Below are 26,052 nucleotides of genomic sequence, written 5' to 3'. Positions count from 1 at the left end.
CTTCTTGAATACATGGTAATTTATTTCAAATACATTATGTATATTTTTGAAACAGCAATAAACATTTTTTTCTAAACTGCGTGATTTTTTCTATGATGTATAACCTTTTTTGAAAATTTCACGGACATTTTTGGCAAACACATAATTTTTTCTTAAAACGTTAAAATAAATTTTATGTAAATAGACATTTTTTAAACCTATGCAAAAAAATACGTTTGTACATATCATTTTTCTAAATTTCATGAACTTTTTTTAAACGCGGGAAGATTTCTATCAGATGTGATGTACATTCTTGTAATGGAACGAAACATTTTTGACGTTACACAAACATCTTTTCTATAACAATAGCATACATTTTTTGAAACACGGGAAAAAATCATTGTCATGGACATTTTTTTCATAGTTATCGTTATCAATATATTTTAAAACTGTGCAATTTTTTTACTATGTTAACCTTTTTTCAAATTCGTTTTTTTACTTCCAATGTAAATTTAAGGTTTTGAAACATATGCATTTAATTTGAAATAAAAATAGAAAACAAATCGGGTTATGTTAGCAGGATGAGGCACGTCCTACTGACCGGCCACCAATTAACTGGCGATTACTATGTTGGGGGCGCTTTTTAGCAGGGACGAGACTTGCCTGCTCCCCGCTTGTGTGCCCATCCGTACTTCCGCATACGTGGCTTGATTTGATTGGGATAAAATAAGGCCCGGCTCCACCCCTTTAAAATCAAGGAGGAGATGATTAGATTAGAAAAGAAAAAGGAAAAAAGACAGCCGTAGGATGAGGTGGGAGCACGGATGGGAGCATGGAGAGGGAGCAGGCAAGCCGGATCCTTTTAGCAGGTACTCGCTGGGATGCTGGAGCTTCGCGTGGTGTGCCCAGCCGCCGCCATGTGTCACGTGTTGGGTACTCCTTCATGATTCCCTTTTTCACGTGTCTTTTTGAGATTTTTAGGAGGGTTTCGGCTTATTTATATTTCTTTGGTTTTCCCAAGGTTTTTATGGAACTTTTTTCTAGGAAGCTATGTTTTTCGTGGAAAGCACAGGTGTGCTTTCACGATAAGCATAAAATTTGCTTACGCCAGAAGCACGACCTGCGTAGTGTGCTTCTCCAAATAGGAAAAATACGGTTGTGCTTCAAAAAAAAACACAGTATGTGCCCCTGCGAGAAGCACAACCTATACTTCTACGAGAAAGCATAGTTGTGTTTGTCGGAAAAAAAAAAAGCACAACTTTGCTTCCCCCGAAAGAAGGGAAAAGCACAATAGTACTTCTACAAGCACATCTTTGATTCCGCGAGAAGCACAACCTTAGCTTCCCCATCAAAAAGAAAAGCACAACCCGTGCTTCCTAAAAAAATGAAAAAACTGTGCTTCTGGGTTTTGGTTTTTTTCTTCCGATTGTTTTGTTTTTTTTTCTTTGCCAGTTTTTTATTTTGGTTTACCTTTTTTTGTCAGTTTTTATTTTTTTCAGTTTTTATTTTTTCTTATTTTCAGTTTTCTCGTGGAAAAAAATGTCGAAACCTATTAACATGTGATCTAATTTCGAAGATCTCGGTGCAAGAAATACAATGTGAAAACGGTTCGTTACTTGGACGCACGATTCAAGAAATAAAATGATTTGAATAATCAAATCTACAAAAGAATACGAAAACTATCAAGTTGCAACAAGTGACACATACAGTGTGCCTTCACAGATAGCCGCATCCGGTGACATAAGACGACACAGACTAACAAATTCTTGTAACGACACAGAATAGAAATGTCGTTTCTTACATAGGAAATCCCAAAACGAAGGAGAATTTGTATCAAAAGCGTCTCGCCGGCTTGTGCGCCACTGTATTTGCTTCCTGTTGACAATGCTGAAAGGTGATAGAGCCAGCCAATTTTTCATGGATTTCCTGTGTTTGAACAAGCGATGGTGAACCAAATCACTGTAAACAAACCAGGGAATCGAGTTCCAAATCCCCACGCCTTTTTACACACATATATATACTACTATAATGAGGAAGGAAACAACAACAAAAGTCGAATAATAATGTGAATGATCAGCATGTGAAACCACATGCCACATGTGTTGTGGATCAGAATCGCAACCTCAGTAGATTTGCCCTTCTGAGTGGTAACATTCGTTGTCATTCTCCCAGTATATGAAATGTGAAGAATTCAAACCATCACCATTCTAACAAACCACGCAGACAAACACCAGCTGCAGCTAATGTATGCAACAAAATGTCCCAGAACAGGGAATTGTATGTCGTTCCGAACATGATGCAGTTACAATGTTTCTTTCACGTTTCTTACGCAATTGTCCTAGATCATTGCCATGCATAATTTTTTCATCGAAATGACATTTTCCGTTCAATGTTTCATCCTGGATTTATTTTATCAAATTAAACGCCCGTTAAATAATTCACTTGTAAACCCCACCTGAATATTCTGCTTCACAAGGGGGGAAACAGCCCATGTAAATAAATCAACTAAAACTGCCTCAGACGGTGTAAAAAGATGTGATCACTGTTCACCAATGCTTACCTGATGGACATAGCATGCATAACACTGCCAGCAGGGGATATCCATCCTCCAAATCAGTACTAAACTGACAAAGATTTTATTTTGGTGGAGACACATTCTTATATGTACATGAACGACAACTAGTCTGGTTCATACGGTTGCATATGCATAGATAGATAAGCATTCATGGTTCTTCATCTAGCGAGCAGCTACATGATTTGCAGTGCCAGGGAACGGAACGACGCTGATTAACACTAATATTTACAGTCATGTCATGTCTGCCTGCCTAATGAACTGATCTTGCATTGTCTTGCAAGGTCACACGGCGCCCTGGTCGTCATCCTCGCTGGAACTTATGCGAGCGTCATGCTCAGCCCACAGCTGGATGCGGTCGGGAGGGCCGCCTCCGCCCGAATGGATCTTGCACCTGCGCCTCGCCCAAATAAATGAACAGGATGAGGAACGGATTTCGGTGCATATTGCTGACTTGCGTTGTAGTTTTGTTTTTCCTTGCGATGCATCATCAGTGTTGTGAACTAGCTAGTTTAGTTTGTAGACATAGTTAACAGGGTAGTAGGGTAGCATAGAACTATGAGCGCAGCAGTTGCATGTTCAATTTATTAGCACACAAATGATTGAAAATGATGTCAGATTAAGAAGAGGTTAATATGATGTAAAAACTAAGACTGCAAGAGTAGCTAGCGATCCGATCCTGAAGCAAAGCAGAGTAGCTAGCGATTCGATCCTGAAGCAAAGCAGAGTAGCTAGCGATTCGATCCAGAAGCAAAGGAGAGCGAAGCAATATGAGAACAAAGGGAGAGGCATGAGGGTCTGACCTCTCCAGGATGAACTTGCCCTCCTTATACCTCTGATCCTTGTCAAATGCAGACACCTAACAAGCATACAGGACCATGGACAAGTGAGTATAATGACCACCAATCAAACCAAGGATGAACAATGAAGAGGAGAACCAATGTTGAGGCGAATGTCGCTTACGTATTTCCAGCCGAGGATGGCTCCGCAGGCGACGCAGAAGATGTCGCGGACGGTGTGCAGGCCCGTGGTCATCATCCGGTCGTCCTCGCTCTCCCCGGCGACCACGTTCACGCTGCATTGCCGATGAAGGAAGGGTACATACACAATGAAACACACGGTAAAACAGAGAACAGAGCACATCAATTCTTCTGAATAATAATAATAATGCAGCAGCAGCCGTGTTACAGAGAAGAACAGAGCACACAGTAAATAAAACAGAGCACAGGCAGTAGCAAGATGATGAATAAAAATGGAGAAGTATGAGCAAGATGGGGGGATTCAGGCATGGTCCAGTAATCAATCACTTACACCTTGTCGAAGAGGTAGGCCTTGCCGTGCTTGCAGCGGAACATCTGGCCAAGAAACAAGACCAAAGCGCGTGTTCAGTTAGGACAAAGATGGACACAAACGGAGATGGGAGAGACGGGGGGAGAGGGATGGATACCTTGGAGATGATGTGCTGGGCGTAGGCGAGGTGGGAGTCGCAGTGCTTGCAGCAGTAGATGGTGCCGGTCGCCGGCGCCAGGCTGGTCAGGAACAGCCGCCCCATCGGTCGATCCCTCCTCTTCTTGCTCCCCTAAGACGGCCTGCCAACCGATGCTGCTTGCCGACCGGCTGTCGATCGGCGATCCGCGCCTGCCGGAGAAGAGCGGCGCGATCCGATCCCGGCGACGGACGGAAGGGAAGGGGAATGGGGGAAAAGTGGGGTGCAAGTAAATACGAGTACTAAATTTGTGGGGAAGGAAGGAGACGGGAAGCAATGGGTAATGGGGAATTTTGACTGGGCAGAGAGACGGTTTTGCCCACGATGCCACCGCTCTCCCCATCAGCAATCCACTATCTCTGTCTTGGGCTAGGGCCTGCTCCAATCAGCTATGTTATTTACCTCAGATTCGCCTGCTCGGCCCGGCCCGACCCCATAACATAACTGCAAAGGAGGGCCGGTCCAACAAGGCGACCCAATGGATGCGCCTTTTGTTCGTTTGGGTCGGCCGAGCAGACGGGCGCGTCCGTTTTTTCGTTTGGATCGGCCGATGCGTCTTACGAATGGCAGACCTATATTTTTCCCGCGTTAAAAGAAAAAAAAACATGTTTTGAAAACACGCAGCCGAAATGAGCATGATTAATCATTAATGTTGGGAGCCGCTGTTGCTTCGGCGTCAGCAGTTTGCGCGTCTGCGCCGACCGGGGCACCACAGGCAAAGGAATGCGATGCAGGCTCGCTAGGGTTTGCATGTCGCCGACGAGGGGGCAAGCTAGGCTAGATGTGGAGGGGGATGGAAGTGAATGAGCCCCCCTCCCCCCCCCCTCCATGCTTGCATTAAAAAGGACGGCGCCTTGGCGCTTCCACCCACTGGCAGATGGGCCCGAGGTCGGTGGACGCGTTTAATACAACTGTGGACGGTGGTTGGGCGGCCAACAGGTGGGGCCGTGGCTGACACCGAGAGGACATGCTTCGTGTCTGTTTCGTGTCCGCATGGACGGAAACCAGCCGCCAACGTTTTGGTCCGTTTCAACCCAAACGAACATGCACAGACAGTTTGGGACGGCTGGCAATGCAGCGACCAAATGGTCCGCCAGCATCCTTTTATGTCCGCACGGGCAAAAAACAACGCCCAATGTACATACTCATTTTCAGTTCCTGGCCTTTTTTTGTTCGCTCGGACCCATTTTTGTTCCAACTTTGGGACAGATCTAGGCGGAGGCGGACACAACAGGAATATTTTATGTGTCCTCTTTTGTTCGATGCCTGTCTCGCGTGGCCCACCTGTCATCCACTCATGCAATTAGTTTTCTCCCTCCTCTCTATCGCTTCGCCATGGCGCAGGTGCCATCTCGCCCAAACACGCTCACTCTGCTCTGCCATCGCGCTCGCCCCTCCCCCCACCACCGCGCCATGTCGCGCCCCCCGCTTGCCCTGTCGCGTCGCGCCCTGCTGCACCGGGCCATGCCACGCTCGCCCCGGCGCGCTCGGTCCGACGCACGCACTCCCTTTGGTGCCAAGCAGAGGAGGGCGGGCCATGCCCGAGTACGCCAAGGACTCGTCGGAGATGATGTGGGTGGACCTGCCCGACTGCTTCTGCTTCCACCTCTAGAACTCCTGGGAGTAGCCGGAGACCGGCAAGGTGGCGGTGATAGGCTCGGGGTTAGGCGAGAGCTCGGGGCTGCGGGGTGGTGGCACGGCAGGTTAGGGCAGTTCACCCACCAGGCGTTCGACAGAATGGCGGAGAGGACATGTCACAAAATGTAAGCGCCCCTGTTGGGCGCACCGGCTGACCCAAACGAAAAAACAAGCATGAACGAGCAGACGGGTGATCCAAACAGACAAAAAGTCTCTGCATAGCTTCCAGGTTTGACAGATCTCCCCTTGTTGACCTAAAGAAGGAAGCATTCAGTATTTCTAAGATGCTGCCGAATGTGAAGATCTTCAAGATTAGCAGGAAAGCTAATAAGGTGGCGCACGAGATAGCTAAGTTTAGTTTTAATAATAAGTCTGATGATGTTCTTATTAATAGCGTTCCGGCCTGTGTGGAACATGTTGTAATGAACGATTGTATTAATATTCTAAGTTAATTAATATATGGGTGGGGTTTTAAAAAAACGGACAAAAAGTGAACAAAATCAGTGTTTGTTTGGGTCGCCGCATTGAAGTTGCTCTTATGTATTTCAGATGTTCAATCATTGTGGAACCTGAAATTGTGAGTTATAGCCCACGATGATGCTCGAAATAAACGAAACCATTGTGTTTTGGCGACCACTTATAGTAGTGTACGGGGTTCCTGACGTGGAGATTATCCTAGAACCCCAAAATTGTGAGATGCAACCTTACGGGCCGAATCATGAAAACGATGTGTTTTGGCAATCTACCATTAGCAATGTACCAGGGATCATTAGACGTGGAAATCTTCCAGAGACCCACATTTCAACTTCTCATGAGGTTTAGAGCACTTGAGCACTTTTTCCATGATTTCTACACAAGTTATATATATTCCCAAATTATGGGGATCTCAAGGCTCATTTTGGTGTCATGATTGACTTCTTACGGTAGGATTGCCGAGATCTCAGTCGTTTAACGGCTAGAATCTGAAGCATAAATGTGTTTCAATCCTTAGAATGATATCTTGATTCATCGCTTTAGGATTCTCCACATCTTAGGATCTCGGTCATTTAGTAGCTCGATCTCAAGGATAACTTAAAACTAGGAGCAGATTCCTGCTGCAGAGACTAGCCGACGACTCGAGATATCGTCAAGTTCACTTCAAGAAGTCAATCATGCCAAAGAAACGAGCCTCAAGATCCTAAGCCTTTGTGAATCCACATGCATGGATCAGAAATTGTCCAAAAAGACTCAAATAATCCTATAACCCTGGCCATAACTGAAATTGGGAGCACATTTCTGCTGCAGAGACTAGCTGCTAACTTGTCAAGCTCACTTTAAGAAGTAAAGCATGTCATGCAAATGAGATTCTAGACCGTAAGGCTTTGATAATCTACATGCATGGATCAAAAACTTGTTGAAAAATAGCTCAAATGTTCTAATCCTTATGATAAATTGAAACCAGGAGCATATTTCAACTGCAAAGACTAGCCGATGACTCGAGATATCATGAAGCCACTTTAAGAAGTCAAACATATGGAAAAAAATCGGCTTTGAGATCCTAAGCCTTCGAGAGTATACATGGATGAATAATAAACCATCGAAAAAGAACTTGAATGGTCTAAACCTTAGGGCAACTTTAAACTAGGTGCACATTCGTGCAGCAGAGACAAGCTGCTAACTCGAGATATCCAATATCACTTGAAGAAGTTAAGAATGTCACGAGATGAGTATCAAGATCCTAAGCCTTTGCGAATCTACATGCATGGATCACAAATCATCCAAAATTCTATAAACCTTAGGATAATTTAAAACTGAGAGCACATTCCTGCTGCGGAGACTGGCGGCTGACTCAAAATACCATCGAGCTCACTTTTAAAAGTCAAGCACGAATAACTTAAAAATGTTAGTACATTCATGCTGCAAAGACTAGCTGCTAACTCGGAATATTGTCAAGCTCACTTTTAGGACTCAAGCACGGATAACTTAAAATTGTTAGTACATTCTTGCTGCAGAGACTAGGTGCTTATTCGAGATATCGTCAAGCTCACTTTAAGAAGTCAAGGATGTTAAAAAGAAATGAGCCTCAAGATCATAAACCTTTGATGATCCACGTCCATGGATCACAAATCGTCAAAAAATAGATCAAATGCTCAGAACCATAGGATAACTTGAAATTGAGAGCATGCAAACTCATGCTGCAGAGACTAGCCACTGATTCAGATATCGCCAAGCACACTCTAAGAAGTTGAGCATGTCACGAAAATGATCTTCGAGATATGAAGAAGAAGACCACTTCCTCCATAGCTAGGGTTTATCCCGATTCCCTAACTACCAAATGATCTTATCTACCCCGCACCAAGACACAGGGACCGATGGAGACGAGGTAGAGGTAGCAAATACATAAAACACTTGTCGGAGATTTCGATTGGCACCGTAGTACTAAAACCCTAATAGGAGGGTATTCCTTGTGTGAGAGTCTACCAAAACTGACGTGAATCGCTAGAGAGGTGGTTCATTTTTTTTCAATGGAAACTGACGTGAATCTATGGATCACAAATCATCCAAAATTCTATAAACCTTAGGATAATTTAAAACTGAGAGCACATTCCTGCTGCGGAGACTGGCGGCTAACTCAAAATACCATCGAGCTCACTTTTAGAAGTCAAGCACGAATAACTTTAAAATGGAAACGTAGGCCACGGATACGCCCGCGTAAGCGAAATGTGACCGTATATGAATGTTCATGCAAGTTTGATGACCAGAAATACGTATTTTATAAGTTTGTGCACCAAACTGACTGTCGCATGGAAGTTCTATGACTCCCGGTGTATTTACCTTATTAAGAAACCACGTGCAAGCTACTATTTCGTATGCTTAGACAGGGCCGGTCCTGAGATTTTGGGGGCCCGGGGCGAAAGTATAATTTGGGGCCCCTTGTTATAAACATAATATGCATATCTTCAAATTTTCTTGTAAGATTCTTCGATGAAAAATCACTTTGTGATTGTGTGAATGTCAATATCATCCAATAGTTTGTTATCGATGCATAGTGTTACCTAACCATTTAAGCTCTTTTAGTTCATTGTTTATCCCAAATGGTTCTTCAATAATTTTAAATTTGAAAAGCTTGTTTTAGCTGATGCAACAATCACATGCACCGTGAATCTGAACAATCTTTCAACACAGTGAGTTATATCCTTTCTTCAATGAAGTGATTCATATCAACCAAAACAAACAGATATGTAACATGCAAAAAAAATCATCCGCAGCTTATAGAATTTCTTCATGGCAACTACTTTTATCAAATTCTTTCTTTCTCAAAGCACGAAGTTTTACTTTAAACTGTATGGAATAGTACTATTGACATACCTGAGATTGATTAGATCGGCGTCAGTCATTGGACGCTCGGCGATGATGTGACGTGGATTTCTGGTGGCAGACACTCGAGGATGTACATGTGCGCTCGGGCCGACAATGTCAATTTTCTGGGGTAGGTGATGTTCATGCTGTGTCGTCGCCGCATACAGTGCCCGGAGACTGATAGATGTTGTGGGATCGGGTAGGCTAGATTGATGGCGGAGGAAGGAGATCACCTTCTCCTTGGCTCGAGGAATCAGCGCCGACGGCCATGGTGGAGTCGTCGGCGTGGGGTTGTGTGTGTGCTAGGGTGGATGCAGTGGAGCTTCCCATCGGCTCGCGGTAACCCTAGATTGGTAGGGATGTTGGTGGGGGTCAGCGGTGCACGGTCCCGTCGAGCCGTTCGGCTCGAACGGAAAAGAGATCAACCTAACAGAGACTAGTCACCCCTAAGCGATTTGGGATCTGGAGTTTGGAGCTTGCGGAGAACAGAGAATAGAGGGAATTAGGGATGACCTCACGTCACACGATCGTTTATTTTTCTTTTGGAGGGAGAATGTCTCACGATAGTTATGGAATATAAAGAGAATGAGCCGACGTGATTTACGTGTGTACGCTGATTTGTTTCCGCATGATCGTACCCTGATTTATGTGCGTCCTTCTTGGGCTGGGCTACTTCTTTTTTCTACGTGAAGCTATGGCCTGCTACTATACTTACCTTTATATGTATATTACACCTTGGAGGGGGCCCCTAGATCTTGGGGGGCCGGGCCGGCCCTGCGCTTAGATCACACTCTAACTGTTGGATGGAATCGTGCAAGCAAGCATTACATGTTTTGAGGTTTTGGGCATTTGGACCGGTGACATGTGGTGCAGGCACCTTGAAACGGCAGCAAAGTGGCCGAGGTAGAGCGTCGCACGTATGAAATCCGATGGTTCAAATCATCGATTGCAGTGTGATGGATCTTTTCTCGATCGTAACAGCAGATTGCAATGTAACGGTGGTTGTTGCGTGGCTACTGTACATTATATTAATTCTCTGAATCGTACGCCATGTATATATGTACTCCATTGCTGTGATTGGGTAGAGGTTGGTGCATGCATGTATTGGCATGTTTGCAGCCGACCAGAGGGAGCATAGGTCTATAGTAATACTACCATGTTGATGCTAGCTCTCTCTCTCTCTCTCTATCGAGGATGGCTGGATATGAAAGTCAAACCCGGGGAGAGGAGAGGGCAGGCGGCCTTCAAGTTGCGTCTCTCCTGTCTCCTCTCCTCCCATGCATGTCGTCGTCCACAAAGCCACGCCAACTCTGTTCAATCATACTCCCTCCGTAAAGAAATATAGGAGCGTTTAGATCACTTCTTTCCATGCATGTCGTCGTCCACAAAGCCACGCCAGCTCTGCTCAATCATACTCCCTCCGTAAAGAAATATAAGAGCGTTTAGATCACTTCCTCCCATGCATGTCGTCGTCCACAAAAGACACGCCAGCTCTGCTCAATCATACTCCCTCCGTAAAGAAATATAAGAGCGTTTACTCTTATATTTCTTTACAGAGGGAATACTACGTACTACAGTAACACCGACTGCCACTAGTGTGTTCTCACAATCTACTCGTACCACAAACACACCTTATTCGTATCTCTCGTGTCTATAGGATCCGTATATATATATCTCCTGGCCGGCCAGCTGCTCCTATCTTTTTGCTAATACTGCTATACTAATGAAGAAGCATGGTTGCATGTCAAACATCATCACTTTCAACTCTTTCTTGAGTTAATAAAAATAAGCTCCCCTTCTTTCTCCTGTGTGCATCTCAATCCCAATCCCAATCCTGATCCTAGGATGGATGGATGGATGCACTGCTCCTGACAGGAAACTAAAACAGGAATCTCAAAGCAAGGACTAATGGAATCATCAAAGATAAAGATAATATATACTACTCTACTCTACCGTATTTGATATGATAGTATAATAGACACTCGGATACATGTGATCTCGGCCAGAGGCACGGAGGCAGCAACACAAAGTCTTCCTTTGCATGCCGACCGCACCCAGCCACCATGCAACAATGAAACAATCATTATCATACTCTATCAACATTTTTAACAGTTTAGCCAACATCTACAGCCGCATATGACAAATATGGTTCCTCAAACGCCCCCGATCGCGTCCGTGAGCACTCACCGGACACTTCTCAAATTATATACTACATAGATCGCCTAGCTACTCCTCGTAGAGATGTCGACTATCTCCATGCCCGCCTTCAGATACACATGGGCGGCAGCTGCAGGTCCGGCTCCTCTGGCTGTCTACTGATATATCCCTAGCTCTCACAAAAAAAATGGATTAAAAATCCCGGCTCCATGCAACAATGAAAAATTCTGCATCTTCCTTCTCCCTTTTGCTGCTGTGTTGAGCTGAGCTGCAACCAACCAACGACTCCTGAGGGAACATGCTCATAGTCTTTCATTGCATTTAATGAGCCACGTCATTTATATATATATATATATATATATATATATATATATATATATATTTCTTGGTGTAAGTAATTAAATTCCGCCGTCCATTTCAGCAGCAAGGTCAACTCTCCTCTCCACGTCGCGGACGGTTGCCGCGGAGGAGGGAAACCGGCAAAAAAAAGGCGCCGCTTTTATCCTCCCGCCCGGCGGCTTCTCCTACGCGCCGGTCCCATGGCGCTCCCTCGCCTCCTCCTCCTCCTATGGAGCTGCAGCAGCCTGATCCTGCTGCTGGGCGGCGGCGGCGGGCTGAGAGAGGCGGCGGCGCGCACGGTGCCGGTGGAGTTCCTCTACCCGCCCTACAACCTCACCTACATGCACTACATCGACACCAGCGGCGTCTTCCTCCGCTCCCCCAACGCCACCTTCTCCGCCGCCGTCTTCAACGCCGGCGCCGACGACTCCTCCTCCTCCTCCAACTCTCCCCCCGGTGAGGAGTCCCAGATGTCCCGCTACTTCTTCTCCGTCCTCCACGACCGCTCCCGCACCCCCGTCTGGGCCGCCACCGCCGGCTCCACCATCATCCAGTCCATCATCCTCTCCCTCAACGCCTCCGGCCTCTACATCTCCGACCCCGCCGACCAGTCCGGCCCCTCCTGGTCCACGCCGCGCCTCGCCGCCCCCGTCGCCGCGCTCCGTCTGCTCGACACCGGCCAGCTGGCCCTCATCGACGCCGGCAACGCCACGCTCTGGTCCACCTTCGACGCGCCCACCGACACGCTGCTCCAGGGCCAGGTCCTTCCCCTCGGCGTCCCGCTCACCGCCACCGCGTCGGAGCAGGACCTCTCCCCCGGCGCCTACCGCCTCCTCCTCACCCCCACCGACGCGCTCCTCCAGTGGGCATCCTCCTCCGATGGCAGGCGTGACTTCGTCACGTACTGGGCGCTCTCCTCCGACCCGGCCTCCGTCCAGGACTCTAACCGCGCCGTGCGATCCATGATGGTCAACGCCTCCGGCATCTACCTCCTCGCGGACGACGACGGCCGGGACACTGTATTCAGCCTCCGCTTCGCGTCGCCGCCCGCGCCGGCCACCAGGATGCTCCTCAAGGTCGACTCGTCCGGCCGCCTGCGCGCGCTCAGCACGGCCTACTCACCCACGGCGGCGCGCGCCACGCTCCCCTCCGTCTGGGCCGCTCCGGCCAGCGACTGCGACCTCCCGCTGCCGTGCGGCACCCTCGGCCTCTGCACGCCCGGAAACAACGGCTCCTCCTGCATGTGCCCCGACGCCTTCACCACGCACACCACCGGCGGCTGCTCGCCGGCCGACGGCTCCGCGCTCCCGGTCTTATCTGACAGCTGCCTCGCCGGCAACGCCTCCGCCAAGTCGTCGGCAGCATCCGCGCGGACTCCTTACAGCTACACGAGGCTGGGCGACGGGATCGGCTACTTCGCCGGCAAGTTCGCGCTCCCCACAACCGCCGGCGACGCGCTCTCGGCGTGCCGCGACCTCTGCTCGGCCAACTGCTCCTGCGTCGGCTTCGTCTACAAGAACTCCTCCAAGTCCTGCTTCCTCGTTCACAACCAGATCGGCTCCGTCTTCCGCGGCGGCAACAGCGCAGCCGCCGCCGTCGCCTTCATCAAGACGGTCCCGCCGGCTCCATCTCGCGGCCAAGGCGGTGGCGGTGGCTCGTCGTCGCTGAGCACCATCACCATCATATTCGGCATCGTGCTGCCGGCCGTGGCGGCCGTGTTCATCACCTTCCTGCTGTACGTGCTGGGCGTGCACTGGCTCAAGAACCGCCATGGCGGCGCCAACACCGGCAAGGCCAAGAAGAAGAAGCACGGCAACGGTGGCAGCAGCTGGTTCATGCTGCACATGATGCCGTCCTTGTCGTCGTCGCGGGCGTCGTCCAACGTCCCGTCGGAGAAGGGCGACGGCGACGACAGCGAGGGCGACGACGACGAGGTGCTCATCCCGGGCCTGCCGACCCGGTTCACGTTCGCCGACCTGGAGACGGCGACCAACGGCTTCAAGTGGCAGATCGGCTCGGGCGGGTTCGGCTCCGTGTACCGCGGCGAGCTCCCCGACCGGACCACCGTGGCCGTCAAGCGGATGAACAACCTGGGCATGCAGGGCCGGCGCGAGTTCCTCACGGAGATCGCCGTGATCGGCAACGTCCACCACGTGAACCTGGTGAAGCTCCGCGGGTTCTGCGCCGAGGGCGCGCGCCAGCAGCTGCTGGTGTACGAGTACATGAGCCGCGGCTCGCTGGACCAGTCCCTTTTCCCCCGCGCCGCCACGAAGAAGAGGGACGTGCTGGAGTGGCCCGATCGTCTCGGCGTGTGCGTGGGCGCGGCGCGCGGCCTGGCGTACCTCCACGCCGGCTGCGACCGCAAGATCCTGCACTGCGACGTCAAGCCGGAGAACATCCTGCTGGACGACCGCGGCGGCGTGAAGATCGCCGACTTCGGGCTGGCCAAGCTGATGAGCCCGGAGCAGTCGGGGCTCTTCACCACCATGCGCGGCACCCGCGGGTACCTGGCGCCCGAGTGGCTCATGAACGCGCCCATCACCGACAAGGCCGACGTGTACAGCTTCGGCATGGTGCTGCTGGAGATCGTGCGCGGCCGGAAAAACTCTAAGCAGGATGACGAGCACGACACCACCACCACCGGCAGCAGCACCACCACCAGCGCCGCGTCGTCCGATGGCGCCGGTGGCGAGGCGACGAAGGCGAGGAACAGCTACTTCCCGGCGCTGGCATTGGACCTGCACGAGGAGGGGCGGTACCTGGAGCTGGTGGACCCGAGGCTGGAGGGCCGGGCGGACGCGGCGGAGGTGGCGAGGGTGGTGCGCGTCGCCCTGTGCTGCCTCCAGGAGGAGGCGTCGGTGCGGCCGGCCATGACGGCCGTGTCCGGCATGCTCGACGGCAGCATGGACGTGCGCGTGCCTAGGACCGAGCAGCTCGCCTACCTCAGGATGTACGGGCGCGGCCTCGTCGACGTACGGCCGGGAGGTTGGAAAGGGAAGTGGAAGGGCTCGGACATGACCGCCGGCAGCAGCAGCTGGTCGCCGCCGTCGTGCGTGTCGGCGCAGCAGCTCTCGGCTCCCAGATGACATGACATGACATCATCAGTGTAATGCAATGATGCAAATTTTGCAGTAAAAAAATCAATCAAAAATGTGTGTGCAATGTTCTTGTTCATACAGTATTTGTGAGCTGTGAATACATACATTTCATCAATGAAAAGGAGTAGTTGTTCTTCTTCGTTTTGCCGCCGGCGAACTGTTAGGATTTTCAATATTTCTCTCTAGAATTTTGTTTTGCTAAATTTATTTTTTTAGAATTGTTTTACTATTTCTAAGATAAATGAGAAATTTTGTGACTCATTGGATCTATGAAAACACATGTGGTATTATTATACTAGAAAACAAGGAGGACATCTAGTGGTAGTAGTAATCACTTTATTCAAAAGTGCTTTTCTTAGCTCATGCTCACATGAGCTCAGGTAAACAGTAAAATTCAATATAGGCCTAATGCGTTTTTTGAGGCTAACTTTGACCGAATATTAGAGCAATAATATATGACATGCAACTTACACAAAGCATACCGTTAAATTCGTATGTGAAAGGAGCTTCCAATATATAATTTTCACATTATACATTTCATGTATTATTAATCTTATCAATAGTCAAAAGCAGTCTTAAAAAATGCATTAGACCCTATATAGATAAAAGGAGGGAGTAGGGAGGATCGATCAGTTTCTTGTCATCGTGGAAGAAGCTGGGCCAATTGAAAAGGAGGGTCAACGCCAATTGCACATGGCGACGTTTGCTTGCATTTTCTTGCTTCCGTGTGAAAGGAGACGGTGAACATATGCACATGCTTTGCTGCATAAACAAACAAATCCATCTGCACCTGCCACGCCGGCCGGCCAACACGAAAAAAAGAAGATAATACATCATTAATACTTCAAAATACTTTGATATGTCAACACTGCGGTATCTTATCCTAACGGGCTAAAATACCGTGGTTTCATGCTACTCTGGTTATTACAATTTTTTGCTCATAGCGTGAATGTATTTTTTTGTGAGTAAGGCCTTGTTTGGTTTCAAATAAGTCACCAACTTAGAGCATCTCCAACAGACGCTGAACGCGGCGCGTGCAAAAAACAGTTTTAGCGCGCGCCCATCGCCTGGTTTGGCGCGGCGCGCAGCGACCACTTTAGCAGCCGCGTTAAAATGCAGCGCGCGCTCATCTACTACCCCTATAAAAAAAAGAGAGGCGAAGATCCAAGCAATTCTATCCGTCCATCTACAATATCTAATGGTCTTTAATCCTCCTGTGTTTAACACAACAAGCCGCGCAATTAAGCTCGCCCGTTCCGAAAAAACCCACCGCACGCACGCACGAACCCCCACACGACGACCTTTCCCACACCCCGCACCTCCTCCTCCCAACGACCAGAGCATGGTCGGGCCTTCGCCGCCGCCCGCCGCCCGCCCATCCACGGCCAAGCCTCCGCCGCCGTTTGCCGCCTCCACGGCCGGGCCTCTGCCGCCTTCCGCCGCCCGCCCATCCTCTGCCGCCTCCAGCCGGTACTCTTCTCCGCCGCCGCGAGCGTGAGCAGCCCCCCTCCGCCCCTGGCCGTTGCCCGTGTGCGTCCGCTACACGCTTCCCACGACACGCAAGGGGATCTCTTTCTGCAACGAATCCCTCACCAATTTGAGTGTCGAGGACAGGCATATCCTTTCCCGTAAGCAATCATCATTAATAAGGAGAAAATATTTATGTTCAGTTTTGTGCTTGCTAATTCACCCCAAACGTCCGGTCTTGCTATTTTTGTTATATATATGTTCAGTTATGTGCTTGATAATTTACTCCACACGTCCGACCTTGCTAAAAAAATTAGAGGCACAGATCTTGCTATTATCTATACCTACTTCGTATCACCTGAAGAAGCTACGTTGATTGCCCATGTTTTCTTTGCTATACTACTTCTTCTTAGCTAATGTCGTTCAAGACTAGAGCATGTTTATCTGAACTAAGAAAGAATGTTAACTTATTTGGCTGAACTACATCCCTCCTCTCCGTGATGGCTGCTATCTCCTTTTTGTTTTGGGAAAGGACCTCAGATCAATTAAACGTCCAGCCAGATATACAAGGCATCCCATACAGTGTGAATGATTTACTCAAGTTCTAAGCTATCCAAGGCATTGGATTTTTCCTGGACATGGTTCAGAACGAAGACTGTACTGACATATAGTAATTGAAAAGCTTACATCACAGAATGATATAAGTAAGAAATGACACTCAATGTATTGGAACACTGATGTTGGTTTTAGATATGGAGTAAAGTTTCCCAGGGAAGAATCACTTTTCTGAACCATGCACATTTTCTCACATTATGCCAGTTAGAAGGAAGAGAGTTAAGAACATTAACACGTATCTTTGGTGAATATCGTTATACTATGTCCAATGATATACCATGTATACATATGTAAAAGGTTAAAAGTGACAAATATCTACCAAAAGAAACCATGCCCAGGAGCTAGATAGATTCTGGCCAAATAGATTTTGAAGAAGGGAGTTGGAACTTTGCAGTTGATTTTCTACATCAAATTTGGTAGCCTGGAGATGCAGAAGGAGTAGGCACAAGGAGGCGGATGGGGGTAGTAAATTTACTATGTGTTAGTTGTTACACTGAAAGAAAGCATTAGAAAGTTATATAAAGATAATAAGGAATGGGTATATTATTTGTAGTAAACAAATCTAGACACATCAGTTGTAAATGTTCAGGTTTGTGAACGATGTTCGTGGAGAATCGATGTTGAAATTTGTTTGCAATATCATCTACTTTCCATACTTGTTTATTGGCCTAGCAAATTCATATGTACGGCTTGCATTGCCAATCATGGTACTATTTTTCGTGTTTATGTATGGTATTTTCCCCAAAGATTCACATATGCTGTCAGCTGAGTTGGGGGCAAGCCTGGAAATCACTTGGAAGTTAGAGGAGGTGTGGTGTGTATTCATGCAGTTCTGATCAAAAAAACTTTATTCTATCACTGTATTATAACCCTGCAAATTAATTTTTGTTTTTCATTAATGCATCTACAACAGTTTACCAGTGAGTATTCTAGAACTTATTTATCTTTGATCTGATATAAGAGGTACTATAATTCTTGTCCTGACAAAACTCAAATTTAGATTACTTTTGGGCAACTGAAGTTGGGGTTTAGACTATATGCTTCATGCATATATGACAAAATTGGACATGATATAGAATTATAGACTGTATTACTCATCTCCTTTGAACATATATCATTTTCAATTTCTCTGTTTTTTTCTTGTTCTGCAGCCAACATTGGTAATGAAATGACACAATATAGAGCATGCGATGTGTCGATGGCATGTAACATTTTTCTTATTTGTCACCTAATTTACAGTTTCTTTTATATCCATTTATAACTTTTTAAATATTCAAAATGTGCTTACTGGAATTAGTTGTTTCCTGTCAAAGTTGAGGGCTTTAAACAGTGGACTGTAATGTGAGTACTGTAGATTAGAATGTGCTTACTTGTTTCCTCTTGTTTTTTACCACTGCAAGTGAATATGGCCTACGTACAGAGGTGAAAGCTTTATCAATTAATAGGAAGTTTGTGATTGGATGGATGCTCCCAACAACCAGTTCTTCCAAGGACATCCCCGTGGCTCCGCGACACTCTTTCAGGTTTGCCTCTTCTTACTTATCTAGCCACTGCCCAGTGGGTGTTATTATTGTTGTTAGTCCATGACTGATAGAATCTGGAGGTTGTTAATGCAGTTACTCAATGGACTAATATGACCTTTGCACCGAACCATTTCTTCTAAAAATTATTCACCTTACGTCCTTACCTTTGTTCTACCGTACTACTTTTAATTTTTATCAGCATGCTCCAGTGCCTATAAATTATTGCTACCGTAGCTTGTGCCAACATGAATGTGTGAAATTTCTAATGTATACAGATTTTGCTAATGGTCATAGTTCCAAATTTCATCTGGGTAAATTCATGTGCTTAACTTTTCTTTTAGGTAAGCTAAGTTTCTCTTCCCGGGGTTTATATTGCCTGAATGTTAATTTTTCTATTGCCTCATCTTGGGTCATACTTTGTGATACAACCATCTATTTTTATGTGTCTTGGCTTTGTTATTATTTATTTTGAGTTCACTCAACATATCATAATCTTTTTTTGCTTTATCCGCATTTTAGTTCAACATGCCATCTTGCAGACATGGCTGTATATCTGTTTGTTTCAAGCATCAGCGGCATCCATGGGCTTGACAACAATCTGAAGCGAGTAATTGGTGGTGAGAGATTTCTGAATAATGTAACCTGAATAAGGATGCTATCGTGCTATTCATCTATGTATGCTGCTATTGTAGAAACACAATTTCTGAATAACCAAATTGGCACATTTTCAGATCAACATTTTGTCTTCAACATTACTGAACTTTTTAGAGTTCTGATTCAATTGTATTTCAGAATACTTGCAACCTGAAGAATAGAGCAATTCTTAGTGTTTGTTTGGAAGCCTTTTTTTAGAAGTATTTATATAGGTTATTTAAATTGGGTTCAATTATTTTTCCTTCAATGAAATTTCATGCCCCTATAAATATAATCTCTTAACTATCTAAACATGCATTGCACTATGTGTTGACATGCTACCATTGTCTAATATATACCTAAACTTTCATTTTACTCTACCCGAATTTTCATTTTTAAGTGGATTTTTTTTGTGGTGATAGCTGCCCTTGGTATTGGAGAAAACATGAGGAGGATAAATAGTCAATGACAGTTGCTGAACGACTTCATTAGAGTTTAGCGTAAGCGTTCATGGGGGCCAGAGAAACGGGATTTGGGACTTCTGAATAATACTTTTAGTGACATGTAACTTTTTTTTAAATATGTTTCCTTGTAACTAGACATACTTGTGCTTTCACTTCGAAACTCAAATAGGCAATTTGAGTTAGTGGTATGCTTTAATAATGCATATTGTTGTTCTCTGGTTTCTCCATTGTGATGTCTTCAATTTTTTGATTTTTTTAAAATCCATACTCAAAATATATATCACATGAATTTATGTGCAATAGTTGAGATGTGCGTTGCACGTGCACGTTTACTAGTTCTACAAACTAGAAATGTAGGCATTGAAAGCATAAAAACTAGATAGATTGCATAGATTTTAAACGATACAAAGGTATTTTACATCGGAAACATAGATTGCATAATAATAAACGACAAACGATAAAAAACGAGATAGATTGCATAAAAAACTACTCTAAGTCGCTATCATCATCACCATTATCATCCTCGGCGGTGTCGTCCGAGGTATCTAGCCAGATGTCCAGCCACCGATCATCGTCCGGCGTGAAAAACGACTACCCACCTACTGCAATGAGATCGAACTGCGCATTCGCCAACGCCTTCCGCCGACGCCTGTTCAACCGCTCCTCGCGGCGCCTTCACCTGTCCTCCTCGCGGCGCCTTCGCGTGTCCTCCTCGCAGCGCCTTGCCCAGTAGACCTGCTCGTAGGCGACGTCCTTCGGGTGGCGCCGTCGCCACTCCGTCATGACCCGCTCGTCCTCCTGGGCGACGAGGAGGCGGCGCTGCCGCTCGGCGTGCTCCGCACGGTCTTGCGTCGTGTTTAGACGAGGCGGCGGGGCGACGTCGAGCGCCTGCTGAAGCGTGTACACATCTTGGAAGTTCATCTGGCCGCGCGGCCGGCCTAGGCGCCACGCTGCCGCGTCGTACGCGCGGGCGGCCTCGTGCGCCGTCCCGCAGGTGCCGAGGCCGAGCCGGAGATCGCCGGAGCGTATCTCCGAGTAGTAGCCGCCATTGGGGCGCAGGCGGACGCCACGGCAGCCGGACGCTCCTCGGCGGCGCGGCGGCGCGGCGGTGGCGGGGCGCTGGAGCGGCACGTGGCAGAGAGGGAGAGGAAGAGGAGAAGAGGAGGCGTGGAGAAGGCGCATGGCGCGCGCCGCACTTTATAGGCGCGCCGGAAGCGGTGCGCAAAAAATGGAGCGCGAGCTGGCGCCTTTTCGCGCACGCGCAAACGGTTCCCGCGCGCGAGCTGGCGCCTTTTCGCGCACGCGCAAATGGTTCCCGCGCGCGAGCTGGGTTTACCACGCGCATCGTTTGGCGCGGCCGTTGGAGATGCTCTTATAAGTCAAAAAGTGCAAAAAATGACTTATTTTGCCAAACGGACCCAACTTAGTCACGCCAACTTATAAGTCATAAGTTGCTTCACCCCAACTTAAAACTTATAAGTCACCCTTTCTTACGTGGATCTCATCACCTTTATATTAAAAAATAAGGTGAAAAGGTGGAGTCAGATGATTTATAAGTCAGATGACAACCAAATAGACGTGACTTATAAGTCACTGATTTTAAATCACCCGACTTATAAGTTAGGTGACTTATTGAAACCAAACATGCTCTAATACTACACCTACGAAGTGATTTACGAAGGCTTGCGTAACTTTCCTTCACCACATTGCTCTTTTTGTGCATCTCCCCCTGCTCCCAATCACAATTTGACAACTGCCGATTTACGTAAAACTCAACGTAAGTCTTTGTAGCTGTAGCATTGATCTTTTTGTGCATCTCAATTTTTACCGAGGAGTGTGGGTTTATACTTTCAACTTGAAAACTGCACAGATGCATCCTGAACTTTTCAAAACGTTGTCCCAATCCATGGTTTACCGAGTTTTTTGGCACTTTTTTTTCCGGGTGGGTTTTTGTGGCACTTGAAATTAGCACCACTAGAAACCATCACAAGCTCCCTTCAAAAAAAAAAAAAAAGAAACCATCACAAGCAGGGGTAGGTATGCATGGATATTCTCTATTGGTTTTTCAGGATTTGGTGAGCTTGCTATTTCTAAGCTGACTTTCCTTTAAATCAGCAAAACACATGCGGTGTTCTTATAGGAGACGATGACCACATCTGGTGGTGGGAGAACCATTTTATACTAGTATTAGTACTCTCCCCCCGTTTCAAATTACTCGTCGCAGAAATGGATGTATCTAGAAGAAGAAGAGGAGGCTGGGCCAATCGAAAGGAGTGTCAACGGCAACTGCGCATGAGCACGATTGCTTGCTTCCTTCCGTATGAAAGAAAGGAGATGAACCTGCACCTGTATAAACAAACAAATAGGTCCATCTGCACCTGCAGCTGCAAGCCACCACTATGCCGGGAATAAAAATGAAGAAATGCTGGCTAGCTGGATCAGTGCACCACGCCGCAAACAATAAGAAATGCGGTGGCGTCGCGCGCCGTCGCGGCGGGCCACTCCACTCGACCGGTAGCGGGCTAGATCCGCCGCCGCGGGAGCAAGAGAGAAGCCACGGGGTCAGAGAGAAAAGAGAGAAAGCCCCGGGAGGAAGGGTGCAGAGGCGCGCACGGCGCGGTGGTGCTCCACCTCGTCGCCGGCGGCCGGCGGCCGGCGGCGCGGGCGTGCCGCTGCAGCTCGATCCCGTGCGGGACAGAGAGAGAGGAGCGAGAGGTCGCGAGCGACGCGGGGGGAGGAAAGTGACCGAGGGTTTCCCTCGGGTGCCAGTTTTGTTTCCCCGATCTGCGCGCATGGCCGTTGGATTGCGGTGGACGGCCGTGATCAAAACCCTAAGCCACAGCGGGCTTCTCGGGCCGAATGCAGAGGCGAGGCCGGCCTGGGCCGCGCTGTACCGAGGCCGCCTGGGCGGCTGAGCCGCGCGCTGGGGCCGAGGCCGACAGCCGCGGGCGCTGCTGCATGGGCTGGGCCGTGGCCGGCTGTGCTGCAGATTTGTCTTTGTTATTTTTTCTTTATACAGTTCTTTTCAAAAGTACAGTAAAAGAAGAAGTCAAAGAAATATTATTATGTCCAGTTTAGGGCAGATTTAAATAGTCTTCTCTATGCAATTTTTTCCAACGATTTTTTTGTTTAGAAAATATAAAAGTAAACAGAAAAGTTTCTAAAAATGAAAATAGAAAATTTTCAGAAAAGAAAAGTTCGTGAATTTTATAAAGAAAATTAAAAAGTTCATGATTTTTTATTCGGTGAAAGAAAAGTTTCTGTAAAGAGTAAAAGTTCATGAATTTTTATTCATGATTTTCCGCTGCGTAAATAATTAATAGTGCTCTTTAACAAAAGTTTCGATAGAGTTAAATTTTTTAAGAGCATGTTAAAGTGATTATTAAAATGAACATGATTATGTTATTTTTATGACCAACGTTGTTAATAACATGATCATGTTTTATTATTGAAAATTTAAAGGTGCATTTATTTCTAATTTTTGCCCAACGGTAATATAGATTTAATTGCATAGAGAATTATATGTTTAATTTTGACCAACGTTAGATTAATGCATATGATTGTTATATTGATGTCACTAAAATTGTGATTTCAAGAGGCTTTCACTTGATGAGTTGCCTAAAAGATGTTCCGACACTCAGAGGTGACAATCACACTGAGTGGAGGAAGAAAGTTGAACTGACATTTGTTTGTGCTGATCTGGACTGGGTTCTGGATGAACCACTGTCAGTCAGACCTACAGAGCCAGTAAGAGAGACCACTGATGACGATGCTGCATGTACTAAAAAGAGGGGGGATTATGCTCCTTTGGAGATGTCCTACATCATAGAAAACCAAAAGTGGGTCAATGCAAACAAAAAAATGCATGGCCTTTATAAAGAATACAATTGAGAGCACCATTGTGGGCTCCATTGCGTAGTGCACTTCCGCAGGGGAGTTGCTTACAAAGATAAAGAGCCAGTTCATTGGCTCTTCAAAGATATATGCCACCCAGGTGTTAAAACAACTGGTGATAGAACACTACACATGTGGTGGAATAAGAGAGCATATCCTCAGGATGAGAAATATGGCAGCAAAGCTAAAGCCCATGGATGAGGATCTGGAGATCAAACCAAAGCTCCTGGTCCACCTGGTCATGGCTTCACTGCCAAAGGAGTTTGAAACTTTTGTTGTGAACTACAATATGTCACCTGGAACATGGGACATTGAAAAGACAATAGAGATGTGTGTCCAAGAAGAGGACAGACTAAAAGCCTCACATGGTGGTACACTCAACTATGTGAAGGATCACAAGAAAAAGAACTACAATCAAAACAACAAAAGTTCTCCTTCAAAGCCACAAGGAAAAGCTCCCTATCAGCATTAGCGTCAGCAATAGCTTTTCCCAATGGACAAAGACACTTGTCTCCACTGTAAGCAGACCGGACATTACAAGAAAGACTGCCCTATTTGGTTGAAGTCCTTAATGGCAAAGCAAGGTAACAACATTGTTTCCTTAGTTAATGAATCCTTGTACACACAGTTTTCGAAATCTACTTGGTGGATTGACTTAGGGGCAACTGTTCATGTTGCAAATTGTTTACAGGGATTCCATTTGACAGGGACTACGCTAAGAAGAGAAAGAGGCATTAAAGTAGCCAATGGAATTCAAGCAGAAGTTGAAGCTGTCGGCGACATCTCCTTGGAGTTAGCTGATGGATTCAAGCTTCTACTTAGAGATGTTCTTTATGTTCCTTCATGTAGTAGAAACTTAATTAGTGTTTCATGTTTGGACAAAGAAAATTATGAGTGTTATTTTGGACATGGCAAGTGTGCCATATGGTATAATAATGCTTATGTGGGTAATGCTTTACTACACGGTGAGCTTTATTTGTTATCACTTCGTGAAAAAGTGCATTCTGTATGCAATGTGATTGAACATGTTTCCATGTCGAATAAAGAACAAAACAAAAGAAAGAGAACATTCGACTCATCGAAATTATGGCACTGTCGCTTGGGCCATATTTCGAAGGGGAGAATAGAAAGATTAGTCAAAAGTGAAATTCTTCCTCCGTTAGAATTCTCAGACTTAGAACAATGCGTAGATTGCATTAAAGGAAAGTATATAAAACAAATCAAAAAAGGTGCAATCCATAGCAGAAGCACACTAGAAATCATCCACACTGACATTTGTGGACCATTTCCGGTGAAAAGTGTGGATGGATATGACTCATTCATAACATTCACAGATGATTACTCTCGCTATGGTTATATTTATCCAATCAAAGAAAGATCTAAAGCGTTGGATAAATTTAAAATATTCAAAGCTGAAGTTGAAAATCAGCATGATAGAAGAATAAAGATAGTAAGGTCCGACCATGGGGGAGAGTACTACGGTCGGCACACTCCATATGGCCAAGTCCCTGGACCTTTTGCAAAGTTCTTGCATGAGACTGGCATAGTAGCCCAGTATTCAATGCCGGGCGAGCCTCAGCAAAATGGAGTAGCTGAAAGGCGCAGCCATACACTTATGGATATGGTGCGCATCATGATGAGTTATTCCAACTTGCCATTGGGATTATGGATGGAGGCGCTTAAAACCGCCATTCACATTCTCAATAGAGTACCAAGCAAGTCGGTGCCCAAAACACCGTACGAGCTATGGACAGGAAGGGTGCCCTCCCTACAACACTTCAGGATGTGGGGGTGCCCTGCTGAGGCCAAAATGTTTAATCCAAACATTGCAAAGTAGATCCCAAAACAGTAAGTTGCCACTTCATTGGCTATCCAGACAGATCAAAAGGTTTTGGTTTCTACTGCCCAGACAGATATACAAAGTTTGTAGAAACGAGACATGCAGTCTTCTTAGAGGACGAAATGATGAGGGGGAGCTTGGTAGCTCGGAAAATTGATCTTGAGGAGAAGAGGGTGCATGCACCTAATCCGATGATTCAGGAGCCATTTTTCTCACTACCAGTTGCAACTCCACCCATGACAACTATGGGAGTATACCCAGAACCTGTCCATCAGGAGCCGACTGAACCCGTTGTTGAGCATGAAAGGGAGGTGCAACATCAAATTTTAGAAGAAGTGCCAGAAGTTGAGGCACAGAATGTGCCAGAAACTGAGGCCCTTAGAAGGTCTACAAGACCAAGAAAGTCAGCTATTTCTACTGACTTTAAAGTTGATAACACAGAAATGGTTCATATGGAAAAAGATCCCACCTCATATGAAGAAGCCATGAGAAGCCCTCATTCATCGAAGTGGATGAAGGCAATGGAAGACGAGATGAAATCGATGAGTTCCAAAGATGTTTGGGACTTAGAGGAAATTCCTAAAGGAGCCAAAACAGTAGGCTGTAAATGGGTCTACAAAATTAAGTATGACTCTAAAGGAAATATAGAAAAGTATAAAGCACGACTCGTGGCAAAAGGATTTACACAAAGATAAGGGATAGATTACAATGAAACATTTTCTCTAGTCTCATGTAAGGATCCTTTCAGAATCATAATGGCATTAGTTGCTCATTTTGATTTAGAGTTACATCAAATGGATGTTAAGACGACATTTCTAAATGGCGATTTAAAAGAAAATGTCTACATGAAACAACCTAAGGGTTTTATTATGGAAGGTAAGGAAAATATGGGATGCTGCGTGAAGAAATCCATTTATGGATTAAGACAAGCCTCTCGGCAGTGGTATCTAAAGTTTAATCAAACGATTAAATGTTTTGGATTTAAAGAAAACATTGAGGATAATTGCA

The 26,052-nt window shown here is 46.4% G+C and overlaps 3 protein-coding genes across 3 annotated transcripts; 2 read left to right on the top strand and 1 right to left on the bottom strand.

Moving 5' to 3' along the window:
• Nucleotides 1-2,579: 2,579 nt before the first annotated feature.
• Nucleotides 2,580-4,103, bottom strand: LOC119298713 (protein yippee-like). Its single transcript, XM_037576003.1, has 5 exons — nt 3,999-4,103; nt 3,863-3,906; nt 3,515-3,626; nt 3,355-3,410; nt 2,580-2,945 (listed from the first exon to the last, which is right to left on the bottom strand). Exons 1-5 carry the CDS (start codon nt 4,101-4,103, stop codon nt 2,837-2,839), a joined length of 426 nt encoding a protein of 141 aa, XP_037431900.1. The 3' UTR covers nt 2,580-2,836.
• Nucleotides 4,104-11,641: 7,538 nt separating this feature from the next.
• LOC119298712 (G-type lectin S-receptor-like serine/threonine-protein kinase At5g35370) lies at nt 11,642-14,741 on the top strand. The gene has a single exon (XM_037576002.1). The coding sequence runs from the start codon at nt 11,711-11,713 to the stop codon at nt 14,594-14,596; it is 2,886 nt and encodes a 961-aa protein (XP_037431899.1). The 5' UTR covers nt 11,642-11,710; the 3' UTR covers nt 14,597-14,741.
• Nucleotides 14,742-14,978: 237 nt separating this feature from the next.
• Nucleotides 14,979-19,475, top strand: LOC119297065. Its single transcript, XM_037575012.1, has 5 exons — nt 14,979-14,988; nt 15,948-16,236; nt 18,091-18,213; nt 18,733-18,830; nt 19,269-19,475. The coding sequence occupies exons 1-5, from the start codon at nt 14,979-14,981 to the stop codon at nt 19,313-19,315; spliced, it is 567 nt and encodes a 188-aa protein (XP_037430909.1). The 3' UTR covers nt 19,316-19,475.
• Nucleotides 19,476-26,052: the final 6,577 nt, after the last annotated feature.

This window comes from Triticum dicoccoides, chromosome 5A (genome assembly GCF_002162155.2).
Source record: "Triticum dicoccoides isolate Atlit2015 ecotype Zavitan chromosome 5A, WEW_v2.0, whole genome shotgun sequence".
Taxonomy (NCBI): domain Eukaryota; kingdom Viridiplantae; phylum Streptophyta; class Magnoliopsida; order Poales; family Poaceae; genus Triticum; species Triticum dicoccoides.
The sequence above is the reverse complement of the archived record's forward strand: the minus strand, read 5'-3'. Positions and strand labels throughout refer to the sequence as shown.

Bases quoted from the DNA above. Each gene is read 5' to 3' on its own strand.
- LOC119298713 (XM_037576003.1), bottom strand. From the start codon at position 4,103: ATGGGGCGGCTGTTCCTGACCAGCCTGGCGCCGGCGACCGGCACCATC. The intron at 3,907-3,998 runs GTATCCATCCCT...TTTCTTGGCCAG, and splicing joins CCCAGCACATCATCTCCAAG to ATGTTCCGCTGCAAGCACGG. The intron at 2,946-3,354 runs GTCAGACCCTCA...GGCGAGGCGCAG, and splicing joins GGCAAGTTCATCCTGGAGAG to GTGCAAGATCCATTCGGGCG.
- LOC119297065 (XM_037575012.1), top strand. The intron at 16,237-18,090 runs GTAAGCAATCAT...TACCACTGCAAG, and splicing joins GGACAGGCATATCCTTTCCC to TGAATATGGCCTACGTACAG. The intron at 18,214-18,732 runs GTTTGCCTCTTC...TCCGCATTTTAG, and splicing joins GCTCCGCGACACTCTTTCAG to TTCAACATGCCATCTTGCAG.
- LOC119298712 (XM_037576002.1), top strand. From the start codon at position 11,711: ATGGCGCTCCCTCGCCTCCTCCTCCTCCTATGGAGCTGCAGCAGCCTG.